The sequence below is a fragment of the Mustela putorius genome, unplaced genomic scaffold (assembly GCF_011764305.1).
Source record: "Mustela putorius furo isolate JIRA1106 unplaced genomic scaffold, ASM1176430v1.1 tig00000275_pilon_pilon_pilon, whole genome shotgun sequence".
In the NCBI taxonomy this organism is placed as follows: domain Eukaryota; kingdom Metazoa; phylum Chordata; class Mammalia; order Carnivora; family Mustelidae; genus Mustela; species Mustela putorius.
The window spans coordinates 20,301,614-20,316,969 of NW_025421341.1; the positions used below are offsets into that span (position 1 = coordinate 20,301,614).

General features: G+C 40.7%; 1 protein-coding gene across 3 annotated transcripts in view; it reads right to left on the bottom strand.

Moving 5' to 3' along the window:
• Nucleotides 1–405: 405 nt before the first annotated feature.
• The window catches only part of LOC101679986 (peroxisomal trans-2-enoyl-CoA reductase), a 52,986-nt gene continuing 38,035 nt past the window's right edge, over nucleotides 406–15,356 (bottom strand). For 2 of the 3 annotated variants that reach the window (XM_045078721.1, XM_045078722.1), the window contains 2 exons: nucleotides 9,213–9,324; nucleotides 3,683–4,561 (listed from right to left, as the gene is read on the bottom strand). In XM_045078721.1, the coding sequence (XP_044934656.1) occupies nucleotides 4,476–4,561; nucleotides 9,213–9,324 (198 nt within the window). In that variant the 3' untranslated portion in view covers nucleotides 3,683–4,475. Of the gene's footprint in view, nucleotides 2,048–3,682; nucleotides 4,562–9,212; nucleotides 9,325–15,356 lie in introns of those variants that run through there. The other variant, XM_045078723.1, reaches the window with a different exon arrangement.

Below are 15,356 nucleotides of genomic sequence, written 5' to 3' on the forward strand. Positions count from 1 at the left end.
CCCCGATGCGGACAGTGTTAGGACTTGCGGTCCGCAGGATCTGACTCCCACCGGGGCAGAGGACAGACATGCCTCTGGTCCACGCCCAGCTGAGAAAACTGGGCGGAGGCGCGGCTTGGGGCAGAGCAGACACGAACCGACAGGGGGCGCTGGTTACCAAGCAAATCAGAGCATTGCCCGCGGGATTCCAAACATCCCTTTGGATAAGCAGAAATTTCGATATTCCTTGGGATAATTGTCATAAAACAAGCGCTGGATGTTCACCCGCTTTTACTCGAATACACTTTTCTGGATTATGGTTTCAAATCTTCCTGCCAGTTGTTCAAATTTCAACACTTCAGGGAAGTGGATGTGATTTGAAGTTTGGTTCAATAAGCAAACGGCCAAGGAAGAATTCTTGAGAGGTTTTTGGTCCAAAAAAGGTGATTTTATTATAGTAGGGGGACAGGCTCCGTAGGCCGATGAGCTGCACCTGAGTGTGGGGGTGACTGACTATATATTTTACGTTTGTGGAGGGAGGGGAGGTAGAGATAACAGGTTTCTAAGGAATTTCTGTATGCGCAAAGCAGGGTCTTACAGGACTGTGAAGATCTAGCTATCATCAAGATAACGTTGCTTCTAGTCTTTAACGAATATCCCTGGACTGCAAGCTCTAAGTTTCATTTAAAAAACATCTTTCTTGCCTTTGTCCTCCTCATCAAAGTGAAACCCTTGTAAAGGAGGAGTGCAGAAGAAATACTAGAAGACATTAGAGCTCAAGTGGAAACTTTGCAGGCAAGTCTTGGCTTCCCAAGAAGGCCCTGTCCAGAGAGGCTCCTGTTCCACAATTAACCACAAGGTGACACTTTTTTGAGCCAAGCTTTTGGGATAGTGTTGAAAATAAAAGGGGCTGGTGGTCACGGGATATAGGCATGTGGCAGCTTCAAAATGCAACCCTTTGGCCGTGGGCAACAGTTAATTGCCATCTCGGCCCTAGTATATTAGTAGTTCCTTTTTATATCTGCTTTTCCCTTACTGGTTTTTTCAGTAAGCACTGTGCCTAATGTGAGGCTGGAACCCACCACTCTGAGATCAAGAGTTTTGTGCTCTATCAACTGAGCCAGGCAGGTGCCCTTATTCCATTATTCTTTACAGTTCTCCTTACTTCCTATTAGCCAATCTCTCATCGCTCCCATCCCCTGTGGTAGCTCATAGTGCGAGATACTGAATCCAGGTGAGAGTTTACCATTCCTGCTCGCAGGGACTCAGACACCAGTCTCCTGGGGCTTATACACAGACTGATCCACAGGCACGGAATCCCAAGCATCAGCATGCAATCAGGTGACCCACTTCCCAGGAAAATGTGTGAGACTGGGTCCCTGACCTTGAAACCATCAGTCATTGCACACACAATGCTTCTAGAAGGAGCCAGCTCCACAGAGGACTAGAACAACCAATGCACAGCCTAAGTGCCAGCATCCTTCTGAAAGGTTGGAGTACCATCTGTCAGGATGCCTTTCCCCAAAGTCTTCGGGAGCATTTCTGGGAACCAGTGAGTGGAAGAGAGAGTGGTCCTACTTACCAACACTTCCAAAGCTCCACCGTGGGACTTGGTACTTCCCATCCATTTCTGAATCTTGTAGCATTGGAAGTCCTGGTTCCAAAGCAAGGCATTCTTGCCAACTATGAACTATGGCCGAGTTCAGGGACCATTGGCCTGCCTGTGTGCAGGCACGAGCTGATGAAAAAAGGAGTATCCCGGGCCAGCAGGAGGAGCAGAGCTACTCCTAGACAGTGAGGACAAGAGTGACCATGTGGAACCCAGGTCATCTACCAAGTGTCTCCGGGTACCCCCAGGCCCCACCGTGGTGTGAATGTGCACATGCAGCAAACCTTCCCTCTGCCTCCTGCTCACTCCTGTCTTTGTCCCTCTTTCACGGGTGTCACACTTGCTCCACGGTCTGAAGGTCGCCGCAGTCTTCTGGGGCTCCCCGCCTCTGCAGCCATATCCCCCAAGTCTCACGCACATCTCATTCTGTCTTGGCACCTGCTTCCCAGAGGACCTGAACTAACATAAGCCATGAACAAAAGGAGAGGCATGTGGGTGGGGGAGAATGTCCACTCTTTTAACTCAATTAACAGAGTTGTTTTTTCCTCTTGATATCTTTTTCTTCCTGGTATATGCCTTTAGCACCATGACCTTACGTTTTATGGCACTTAGAGCACTTAGGGAGGCTTAAATTTCTATGTGGCTTGATTAATGTTTCTCTCTCTCTCTTACTCTTGTAACCTCTGTTGGGGGGCAAGGTCAGTGTGGCTTTGGTTGTTGTTGTTTTGTTTTTTTTTTTTTTTCAAAATTGTACACCCAATACTTTTTTTTTCTTTTTAAGATGTTATTTATTTGACAGAGATCACAAGTAAGCAGAGCGACAGGCAGAGAGAGGGGGAAACAGGCTCCCTGCTGAGCAGAGCGCTCAATGTGGGGCTCAATCCCAGGACCCTGAGATCATGACTGGAGCCAAAGGCAGAGGCTTTAACCCACTGAGCCACCCAGGTGCCCCTGCACACCCAATTCTTAACATGATGCTGAGCACACAGGGGCTTAAAATTATTGAATGATTAAACTTATTCAGGAATATTCAGTCTATAACCAAATTTCCTAAGTGTAGTAGCAAGAGAACATTATTGAGAGGACACTATCATGAAATGTACAGAAGTCCTGGGGAGTAGACTTATGATCCTAGAACATAGATAATGGTCAGCTGTCCAATCATTAAGCTAACAAGAAGATCTAATGAGGAGTGGTAGTTACGTCTCATGCTATGTGGGGTGGCCTCCATGCCTTACATAGAAATAAACATGCGACAACATCATGGAGAATTGTGGGGTTGTTTTCGGTTATGGGCATGAGGAAATTTGAAAAGGAAGCCCTCCCTGCCTCTTTGTCTTCCACACCAACCAATGTTAGGGTTAACCTGTGGCTTGAACGCTTAACAACTACGATATTATCGTGTCCAGAAGGCCATTTTCAAGTGTTTTCTAGAAGGAAAAGATTTCTGATCTTTCGCTCTGAATAGCACGGACACAAAATGTACAGTTGTGTGTGTCCTCTCAGGGGCGACTCTGCACTTGGGCTCACCCATTAGAGAGCATCTCTTTCATGCTGCCCAACCCCTTCCAGGCATCTAGTTAGCCTCACCCTGGTCCTGGCCCCATGTGGGAGCCTCATAAAATGGCAGATTTGTGGGTCACTTCCGGGGCATGGAAAATTACATATAGCTGTCAGCAACTTAACGATGGTTTGATGAGATTTTTCAACTTCACTGTGGTGTGAAAGCGAAAAGACTTTCAGCAGGAATTGCAGACCATTCTGCACCCATACAACCGTTCTGGTTTTCACTTTCAGCACAGTATTCACTAAATTACATGAGATATTCAACACTTCAGTGTAACGTCGGCTTTGTGTGAGATGATCTTGACCAACTGTTGGCTAGCGTAAGTGTTCTGGGCATGTTGAAGGGAGACGAGGCCAAATGACTGATTTTCAATAAGCTGGGTGCATTAAATGCATTTTTGACTTAATGATATTATCAACTAACAATGGGGTTATCAGGACATGACCCCTTTTTAAGCCAAGAAGATCTGTACTTCGCACTGAGAATAAAGAAAAGAAAATATCTACTTGACTTCAAGAGGGAATAAGTCAATTAAAAGATGTTTAATTAATACAAAAAATGAATGTACATAATTTATAAAAGGCATTTCAGAAGTTGGGATCATTGCCCAAAAAAGTCAAGTGAAGGTAGGATATTGAACCCTAATTTGCATAACCTTTCATTTAAAATTCTTGTTTTGCATACAAAAAGAGAAACATGAAATAAAGGGAATACTTTAGATTGGAAATCAAGACACAAATGAAATACTTCCAAGAAATGCTGCACATGACTCTACTTCTCTTCTGATTCAAGAGGCTTTATGCAAATCTAACTTCATGAACAAAACAAATCATTATCGACTATTATCATAAAGCCTTATGGCTCCAAAAGCATGATACCCACCATGAGACATGAATCACTGTCTATCTCTATACACTGTATATCTTCTATATACAGAGTTTTAAGAATCATCCAGAGGCCAGGTTTACTGCCTACCTTTACAACCAAATATTAAAACCTTTTTGGAAGATCATAATACCTCTATTATTAATTTGAAATGATTTCATTTTTCAATTAGCTTGCTTAGAAATGAAAGGCATCATCATAAAGTATGTTAAGCCCCATTCCTAAAACAGAAATCTTTAATCACAGGCTAAACAGTGTTGTTTGGGGCTTAAACATGCATTATTTCAAGAACAGTTTTTGCATAGGCATGACTGATAACATTAAAAGGCAGAAAGTGATAGTTCCCTTCATATTATCAGCTCCTGGAAAGTACCAAAGTGCATTCTTGAGATATTAAGGCATTTGGAGACAAAAGACACGTGTAGTTTCCTTAGCTTAGAGCTTGCTTTTACTCTTGAAATCCTCCTTCATCTGTTTGACGACAGAAAGGTCCCCTGCTCCATCAGGCCAGTTGTCGTGGTCTGGTGAGTAAGCGGAAAAGCTCACATCAAGCGTAAATCTATTAACCTCCTTCATCATCTTAGTTTCCAGAAGACTCCCTTCTTATTTTCCCTGGTTCAACCCTTTTCTTTTCTCAGCAAGAAAAAAGAAATCATTAGGACAACTGGCAAAGGTCCTGAGAAAATCCTGGTTTGGAATCCCAGCCCTGCCAGGTACCAGCATTTCCAAATTTGGAGAGGTTCCTCCTCCTGAGCCTGTTTTCCTGGGGCGGGGGGGGGGGGTTGCTAACAACATCTGCTCTTCTAAAGTTGTGAAAATTAAATGTGACGGCCTATGCAGAGTGCTCGGCGCACCGCAGCCGTTCCACACGTACTATTTCCTTAGGAACCAGGATGACTTTAAAGCCGTGTACTTAATTTGTACCGGGCACACACAGCTGCCTGTCCAGCATCCAGTCCCTCATCCTCTCTTTCCAAGAGCCTCCACCTGCACTGGGGAAATCCATGAGTTTCTGGGGAAGTGGCCCCACTTTGATCTCTGACCGAGCTAAGTCATGCCTCTGGCTACTGGTTGGTGAGAGCTAAACACGTCAGCTGGTCCAAAACAGAGTAGGTCTGAGAATTCTGCCTGAAATGCTATAAAACGTCATTCCACTCCCTTCTCTCTGTCCAGCAGGCTGGGGAAAAAGAAGCATGGGGCTTTCAGAGGACAGGCAGCCGTTCTGCAACCAGGAGAGTCCGTTTTAAGAGAAAGCCAACACCACAGAAGCAAAAACAGAGGGAAAAGAAAAAAAAAAAAAAACATTGCCCCCAAAGAGCTCAATGAGGGGATAATTTAAGTCTAGCAGACCATTTATTTACGGGCCAATAAATGCCTTTCCTGCTCAGGTCAGTATGAGCTACAGCTAAAAACATGCTATCTGACGCAAGGCTTTAAATGTGCATTATCTAATTTAACGCTTCCAACTGTTTACCCAATTAATGCTGTAAGTGACCCTGCTTTACAGAAAGGAAAATAGAAGCCTACAGATATTAATTTTCCCAGGACTTGTCACTCCTGGGCTGGCAATCTTCAAGAAAACATAGGACGAAAGGCTCAGTATTCCCACTCATGGTGGGGTCGGGGCAGAAGTATATTCTTTTTTTTTTTTTTTTTTTTTAAGATTTTGTTTATTTGTCAGAGAGAGGGAGCACAAGCAGGGGGAGCATCAAGCAGATCAGGCAGAGGTAGAGGCAGACTCCCCGCTGTGCAGGGAGCCCGATGTGAGACTCCATCCCAGGACCCTGGGATCATGACTTGAGCTGAAGGCAGCTGCTTAACCAACTGAGCCCCCCAGGCATGCCTCGGTGGTGGAGGGAGAATATTCTTGAAAAACTGCTGTAGCTGATTTCACCAAAAACTTAAAAAAAAAAAAAATCTCTACACTAATAAATACAGTGTTTGAGGCGCTTGGGTGGCTCAGTCGGGTGAGTGTCCGACTCTTGATTTTGGCTCAGGTCATGATCTCAGGGTCCTGAGATGGAGCCTAGCATTGGGCTCAGCAGGGAGTCTGCTTGGAGATTCTCCCTCTCCCTTCCCCCTGCTCACTCTCTCTAGTATAAATAAATAAAATCTTAAAAACAAAACAAAACAAAACAAAACAGCGTTGGAATTAATAAGGAAAATCTTTCACTGGTGGCCGGGAGAAGCCGCTATCTGGAGTTCCTTTCCCTTTCTAGACGGAATCGATAAATACCCTCAGCACCGCCGGGGAGGGAAGTGGCCACTTTAACTACTATCTGAAAATGGTATTGTACAGCATGGAGGTGTTTCTGTCTTTCTAACCAGGTGCCTTAAAACCATCATATCTGGGGCACCTGGGTGCTCAGTGAGTTAAAGCCTCTGCCTTTGACTCGGGTCATGATCCCAGGGTCCTGGGATCCAGCCTGCCATTGGGCTCTCTGCTCAGTGGGGAGCCTGCTTCCCTCTCTCTCTCTCTGCCTGCCTCTCTGCCTACTTGTGATCTCTATCAAATAAATAAATAAAATTTAAAACAAAAACGAAAACCACGATATCTTCTGCACATCACCACATTGATGTTACTTGTAAATACTAGTAAAGAAATCTATATAGGAGGGGAAAATAATAATATTGAAGTCCTATACGTATCATTTATTAATGCAAAGAAGGTCTGAAGCCTGGAGTAGACTGTTAGTACACAAAAGAGTAGGGTGAACGTCGGTCCCTGATGTGAAACTGAAATACACATGCAGGAGTCTGGAGTGGCCCAGTAGGTTAAGTGTCCAACCCTTGGTTTCAGCTCAGGTCTGATCTCAGGGTCGTGAGATGGAGCCCTGCTTTGGACTCCATGCTCAGCAAAGAGTCTGCTTGAGATTCTCTCTCCCTGTCCTTCTGCCTGCCCCTTCTCCCGTGTTCTCTCTCTCACTGAAATAAATAAATAAATAACTCTTTAAAAAAAATACACATGCCTTACCTCAACCACACTTTGATTTGGTAGTAGCCACTTAACACTCTTCAGTAACAGTGTGAATAGCTTTGAATTTTATATTTGTGTGCAATGTCTATATTTGGCTGAGACTCATGAAATTATTGGTTTTGTATATTAAAAGTGGTTGAAGAAGGTATTCACACACGACACTACATACAAAGGGCTGATATCCAAGATCTATAAAGAACTCCTCAAACTCAACATACACAAAACAGATAATCACGTCAAAAAATGGGCAGAAGACATGAACAGACACTTCTCCAAAGAAGACATACAAATGGCTAACAGACGCATGAAAAAATGTTCATCGTCATTAGCCATCAGGGAGATTCCAATCAAAACCACATGGAGATGCCACCTAACAACCAGTCAGAATGACAAAAATTAATAAGACCGGAAACAACAAGTGTTAGAGAGGATGTGGAGAAAGGGGAACCCTCTTACACTGTTGGTAGAAAGGCAAGTTGGTGCAGCCACTTTGGAAAACAGTGTGGAGATTCCTTAAGAAATTAAAAATCGAGCTTTCCTATGACCCTGCAAAAGCACTATTGGGTGTTTCCCACAAAGATACAGATGTAGTGAGAAGAAGGGCCATCTGTACCCCAATGTTCATAGCAGCAATGGCCATAGTCGCCAAACTGTAGAAAGAGCCGAGATGCCCTTCAACAGACGAAGAGATAAAGAAGATATGGTCCATATCTACAATGGAATACTTTGCCTCCATCAGAAAGGATGAATACCCAACTTTTGTATCAACATGGACAGGACTGGAAGAGATTATGCTGAATGAAATAAGTCAAGCAGAGAGAGTCAATTATCATATGGTTTCACTTACTTGTGAAGCATAAGGAATAACATGGAGGACACTGGGAGATAGAGAGGAAAAGTGAGTTGGGGGAAATTGGAGGGGGAGACAAACCATGAGAGACTGTGGACTCTGAGAAACAAACTGAGGGTTTTGGAGGGGAGTGCGGTGGGGGGGTTGGGTGAGCCCGGTGGTGGGTATTAAAGAGGGCACGTATTGCATGGAGTACTGGGTATGGTACATAAACAAAGAATTATGGATCACTGAAAAAAAATTAAGTTAAATTTTAAAAAAAAGAAAAATAAGGTTGAATATAGAAAATTCCTACGGTTTCACTCAATACATATCCCAAAGATAATGTAAAATGGTACCGTAGCACCCTTCCCTATCTAGTAGGTCTGAGTCTTCTGCTCAGATATAAAACTCACTTATTAGAGGAACAAAGAGGAATTAAATCTTAAAAATACGGCAACCTCTTGCCTCTTTTCTATCTCCTCCTTATATATTCATATCAAGAATATTTTTCAAGGTTAAAAATCCACCAACCTATATACACAAGGCAATTTCTTAAAATATATAAATATGTGCTATGATAAAAAATATTTAGATATTTTCTTTAGGAACATTTCCTTTAAAGATGCTTTTAAGAATATAAACATTTTGAAATAAGTCAAGCAGAGAAAGACAACTATCATATGATCTCCCTGATATGAGGAAGTGGTGATGCAACATGGAGGCTTAAGTGGGTAGAAGAATAAATGAAACAAGATGGGATTGGGAGGGAGACAAACCATAAGTGACTCTTAATCTCACAAAACAAACTGAGGGTTGCCGGGGGGAGGGGATTTGGGAGAAGGGGGTGGGATTATGGACATTGGGGAGGGTATGTGATTTGGTGAGTGCTGTGAAGTGTGTAAACCTGGTGATTCACAGACCTGTACCCCTGGGGATAAAAATATATGTTTATAAAAAATAAAAAATTTAAAAAAAAATAAAAAAATAAAAAACAAAAAATGTACAAAAAAAATAATATAAACATTTTGTACATTTTTTATGTCCCGTGAGAGAAAACCATAATCCTCTCTGTAACTGCTTAAACTTTTTTTGAAAATCTGTGCACCTGCATGACTCAGAAAATCAAGCATATGCCTTAAGCTCAGATCATGATCCCAGGGCCCTGGGATCAAGTCCCACATCAAGCACCCTGCTCGGCGGGGAGCCTGCATCTCCTTCTTCCTCTGCCTGCAGCTCCCCCTGCTTGTGCTCTTTCTTTCTCTCTCACAAATAAACAAATAAAATGTTACAAAAAGAAAGAGATTTTGAGAACTTGAAGCTGAAAAGGCACAAAGTTAGTGGTGGTCATTTCTTGTGGGCCCACCTGGTACATCGAAGATGTGCGTGTACAAGGACTGGCCCCCGTCCACATCCACCAACTGTCCGGTGATGAAGGAAGCCGCAGGGGACAGCAGGAAGCAGACCAGCGAGGAGATCTGGAAACGGAAGCATACATATGCACACAGAAAAGCAGATACTCCCCACCTGGGGCTGCTCCCCTGCCCAAGGAAACGCATCCCGAAACACAGCTGTAACACACAACCTATAGTCCGTGTGCAACCTGACAGATCACAGATGACTAACCGCTTTTTCTATTTGAGGCCCGCTGAAACAACGTGACTGGTGTGGAGAGATAGGAAGGCGCCCACACAGTGTCAAATAAGCTAGACGTGGTGAAGAACTGAAAGCAAACACAGTGCTTGATTTTTCCCAGACCACCCAGTTCCTGGCACACCTCTCAGCACCTACCATAACTCACTCACCACACCACCATGTGCCTTTTATGGTTTTGCCCCTGACGTAGTCGATGTGTCTATGGAACATGAAGCTGGCATCTAGCCAAGGATCCTGCAGGCTGCAAGGCCAGGAACGGAGACTACAGGAGCCTGATGATTACAGCTTTGTAATCATGCTTGAAGTCCAGAATTATGATGCCATCTGCTTTGGTTTTCTTTTTCAACATTCCTTTGGCAATTTGGGGTCTTTTTTTATTCCATACAAATGTTAGGATTATTTGTGCCAGTTCCATGAAAAAAAGGTGATGATATTTTCATAGGAATTGCATTGATTACGTAGCTTGTTCTAGGCAGCATGGACATTTTAACAATATTTGTTCTTCTAATCCGTGAGCATGGAACATTTTTCCACTTCTTTGTGTCTTCCTCAATTTTTTTTTCATGAGTATTCTACAGTTTTCTGAATACAGACCCTTTGCCTCTTGGGTTTATTCTTAGGTATCTTACAGTTTGGGGTGCAATTGGAAATGGGATCATCTCCTTAACTTCTTTCTTCTGTCTCACTGTTGGTGTACAGAAATGCAACTGATTCCTGTGCTTGGATTTTATAACCTACCACTTTACTGAATTCCTGTATGAATTCTAGCAGTTTTGGAGTAGTCTTTTGGGTTTTCCACATAGAATATCATGTCATCGGCAAAGAGTGAGAGTTTGACTTCTTCTTTGCCAATTCCGATGCCTTTTATTTTTTGTTGTCTGATTGCTGAGGCTAGGACTTGTAGTACTATGTTCAACAGCAGTGGTGAGCATGGACATCCATGTCCTGTTCCTGACCTTAGGGGACAAGCTCTCAGTTTTCCCCCACTGGGAATGATATTTGCTGTGGGTTTTTCATTATGGCTTTTATGATATTGAGGTATGTACCCTCTATCCCTCCCCTGTAAAGAGTTTTGATCAAGAAAGGATGCTTTACTAAAAAAAAAAAAAATGCTATACTTTGTCAAATGCCTTTTCTGCATCTATTGACAGGATCATATGGTTCTAGTCCTTTCTTTTATTTATGTAGTGTTATCACATTGATTTGTGGGTGTTGAACCAACCTTGTAGCCCAGGAATAAATGCCACTTGGTCGTGGTGACTAATCCTTTTAATATACTGCTGGATCCTATTGGCTAGTCTTTTGGTGAGAATTTGTGCATCCATGTTCATCAGGGATATTGGTCAGTAGTTCTCCTTTTTGATGGGGTCTTTGTCTGGCTTTGGGATCAAGGTAATGCTGGCTTCAAAGAAGGAGTTTGGAAGTGTTCCTTCCATCTCAAGTTTCTGAAACAGCTTCAGAAGAATATGCATTAATTCTTTTTAACTGTTTGGTAGAATTTCCCTGAGAAGCCATCTGGCCCTGGGCTCTTGTTTGTTGAGACATTTTTGATTACTGCTTCAATTTCCTTGCTGCTTATGGGTCTGCTCAGGTTTTCTGGTTCAGTTTTGGTAGTTTATATGTCGCTAGGAATGCATCCATTTCTCCAAGATTGTCTAATTTGTTGGCATATAGTTGCTCATAATATATTCTTATAATTGTTTGTATTTCCTTGGTATTGGTTGTGACCTCACCTCTTTCATTCATGATTTTATTTATTGGGGTCCTTTCTCTTTTCTTTTTGATAAGTCTGGCTAGGGTTTTATCAATCTTATTAATTCTTTCAAAGAACCAGCTCCTAGGTTCGTTGATCTGTTTTACTGTTCCTATTTCATTGATTTCTGTTATAATCTTTATTATTTCTCTTCTGCTGGGCTTAGGCTTTATTTGTTGGTCTTTCTCCAGCTAATTTAGGTGTAAGGTTAGGTTGTATACTTGAGACCTTTCTTGTTTCTTGAGAAAGGCCTGTAGTGCTATGTACTTCCCTCTTAGAAATATCTTCGCTGCATCCTACGGATTTTGAACAGTTGTGTTTTCATTTTCATTTGTTTCCATGATTTTTTAAAGTCTTCTTTAATTTCCTGGTTGACCCATTCATTCTTTAGTAGAATGCTCTTTAGCCTCCATGTCTTTGAGTTCTTTTCAAATTTCCACTTGTGATTAAGTTCCAGTTTCAAAGCATTGGGTCTGAAAATATGCATGGAATGACTCCTAGCTTCCGGTACTAGTTGAGTCCTGATTTGTGACCAGGTATGTGATCTATTCTGGGGAATGTTCCGTGAGCACTTGGGAAGAATGTATATTCTGTTGCTTTAAGATGGAGTGTTTTGAATAGATCTGTTAGGTCCAGCTGGTTTAGTGTGTCATTCATAGCCTTGTTTCCTTGTTTATCTTCTGCTTGGGTCATCTGTCCATTACAGTGAGGGGGGGCATTAATATCCCCTACTATTATTATTATTGATTTTTTTATTTTGTTATTAATTGGCTTATATAATTGGCTGCTCCCATGTAGGGGTATAAATGTTTACAATTGTTAGAGCTTCTTGTTGGATAGGCCCTTTAATTATAATCAGCAACCTTCCTCATCTTTTATTACAGTCTTCAGTTTAAAATCTACTTTGATATAAGGATTGCTACCCCAGCTTTCTTTTGATGTCCATTGGCACAATGAATGACTTTCCCCCCCTCACTTTAAATCTGAAGGTGTCTTTGGGTATAAAATGACTCTCCTGCTGATAACATATCGACAGATCTTGCTTTTTTATCCAACCTGATACCCTGTGTCTTTTGATTGGGGCATTTAGCCCATTTACAGATTAACCATGGAAATATATCAATTTAGTGGCATTGTATTACCTGTAAAGTCACTGTTTCTGTATATTGACTCTGTTCCTTTCTGGTCTGTGTCACTTTTAAGCTATCTTGATCTTTAAAAGATCCCCTTTAATATTTCTTGCAGGGCTGGTTTGGTGATCACAAATTCTTTTAGTTTCTGTTTGTCCTGGAAGCTTTTTATCTTTCCTTCTATTTTGAATGACATCCTTGTTGAAAAAATATTCTTGACTGCATGTTCTCACTTAGCACCCTCAATGTATCATTCCAATCCTTTCTGGCCTGCCAGGTCTCTGTGGATAGGTCTGCTGCTCATCTAATGCTTCTACCCTTGTAGGTTATCGACCTCTCGTCTGGGGCTGCTTTCAGGACATTTTTTGTCTCTGAGATGTGCGAGATTCACTGTTATATACTGAGGTGTTGATCTATTTCTATTGATTTTGAGGGGGCTTCCCTGTGTCTGCTGGACTTGAATGTGTGTTTCCTTCCCCAGATTAGGGAAGTTCTCAGCTATAATTTGCTCCAATATACCTTCTGCACCCTCATCTCTTTCCTCTTCTTCTGAGATCCCAACTATTCTAATATTGTTTTGCTTTATGGTATCACTTATCTCTCAAATTCTCCCCCACGTGATCCAGTAGTTGTTTATCTCTCTTTTTCACAGCTTGTTTATTCCCTATCATTTTGTCTTCTGTATCGCTAATTCTCTCTTCTGCTTCATTTATCCTACCTTAAAAAATTTAGCCTCCATTTTTTATTGCATATCATTAACAGCCCCTTTTATTTTTGACTTACTAGATTTTAGTCCACTTTTTTCTCCAGAAAAGGATTCTCTCGTGTCTTCTATGCTTTTTTCAAGCCCAATTAGTATAAGCGTTATTTTGAACTCTAGCTCTGACATATTACTTATTATATTCATACTGATTAGGTTCCTGGTGGTCAGTACTGCCTCTTATTCTCTTTTTGGAGGTGAGTTTTTCTGTCTTGTCATTCCTGCAAAAAGTGTTCACTTTTCTAGTTGTAGAATCTAGCAAGTCTTCTCTTAGATCTCTACTCGAGTTCACAGGTGTTCAGAATGAGAAGGGCTCCTACTTCTCACCAACATGGACTCCTCACAAATGTGATCTTTTGATATTGTATAATGGATTATATGTAACCACCTAGAAGTTCTCCATAACACGGTGGACCAGTTTTTCCCAAAAGAACAATAACTTATGTCACAAAATCATGTTTGGGTGAAAGATCTAATCAAAGTGCAATAAACACTAGTGGTTTTCATGTAACAGAGTACGAAAGATTCATGGACATGGTTTGAGGTCAATCCACATTGCAACCCATCTTTAAGAAACAGCCACTTGTCAAATATCAAAGAAGAACATCCACAATTATCTAAAAAGACCATTAAAATGCTGCTCCCTTTTCTAACTGTTCATGTACATGAAACTCAATTTCCTCATATGATTTAAACAAAACAATATACAGCAACGTATGGAATGAAGACATAAATAAAGCAAGTGCAAAAAGTGGTTTTCTTTTGCTTTTTAATGAATAGCAACTTTTCACTAAAAATATTAAGTTAACATGTAATGTCTTTATTACTATTATTTTAACTGAACTGATAAATATTCCTTAAACTTCTCAATTTTGATTTTATACAGTTAATAGAGATAGTATAGTTCACATAAACAAAGGGAGTGCTCTCCCCAAAATAAAAATATAATCATATCACCTCCTTGATTAAAATCTTTTAAAACCCCTCTTAGTTTACAGAATAGAAATCCAAACATCACGCTTAAAATGGCCCATCAAATGTCTGATTTAACGGTATCTTCCAAAAACTTAATATGCAAAACTATTTTACTTCAAAAATTCTAGAAAGTTACTCCTGACACAAGAGTGCACATCTGTGTTCAGGGATGTTCACTACAGAATTACCACAATATCAGAAATATAAAAGGAATCTAAATATGCAACAGTAGAATCTAGTTGAACATATCATGGTATAGCCATAGCAAGCTGCAGAAAAAGACATACAGCAGAATCCCAATCTGTAAAAAAGTTGGTAAATATGGGTCTTTTGGGGTTGTCTAGTAAATTTCTGTAAAGAAAGACATCAAAATGCCAATGAAACCTAGTTTAGAAATTAGAAAACTTTTTCTTTGAAGAGTTTAATGGACTTGCTTGTACATTTAGCACTTCAATATATGTGAAAATTATTTTGAATGTGATATGAGATAAGAGGCCTAGCTTTTTTCTAATTAAACAGCCAATTGCCATAAGACTTTCCTCGCAGATTTGAAATCTTATTTTTCCCTATTAAACTCCTTATACATACATGGCACAAAAAGAGGAGTACATTCTACTCCACTAAATTTATTCTGTTCCAGTGTCAGCACCAGATACCCTAAATAAGTATGACATTTATAATATGTTTTGATATTGGGAAGGTCAAATTCCCCCATTATTCTTTTTCAACACTTGTTGGCTGCTTTCGCATTAAAATTTCTCTGACAAACATTAGAATCAGTGTGTTTAATTCCAAAACTATATTAAATGTATGCATTAGTTTAGGGAAGCTTGATATTATGTATTTTTTATTATTTATTAATTTTTTAATTAAAGTACAGCTGACACCCAACATTTCATTAGTTTCAAGCATACAACATAGTATCTCACAACTCTATGTTATCCTACGCTCAGCAGAAGTGTAGCTACCCTCTGCCATTAAACAAAGAGAACCATGATTTTTAATAAAACTGATTCTCTCCACTGAGGATTATGACCTGTATCTATTTACTCTTTTTTCTTGTTCTTCAGGAATAAATTTCTTGTTGTTTAGAGATAAGTTTATACCATGTAGTTCCATTTTTATTATTATTATAAAAACTATATCCTTTTTCCATTGTATTTTAAGACTGATATTGCTGGCCTCTAAGAAAACTACTGATTTCTACATACTTAAATCTGGTCACCTTCCAGAAAC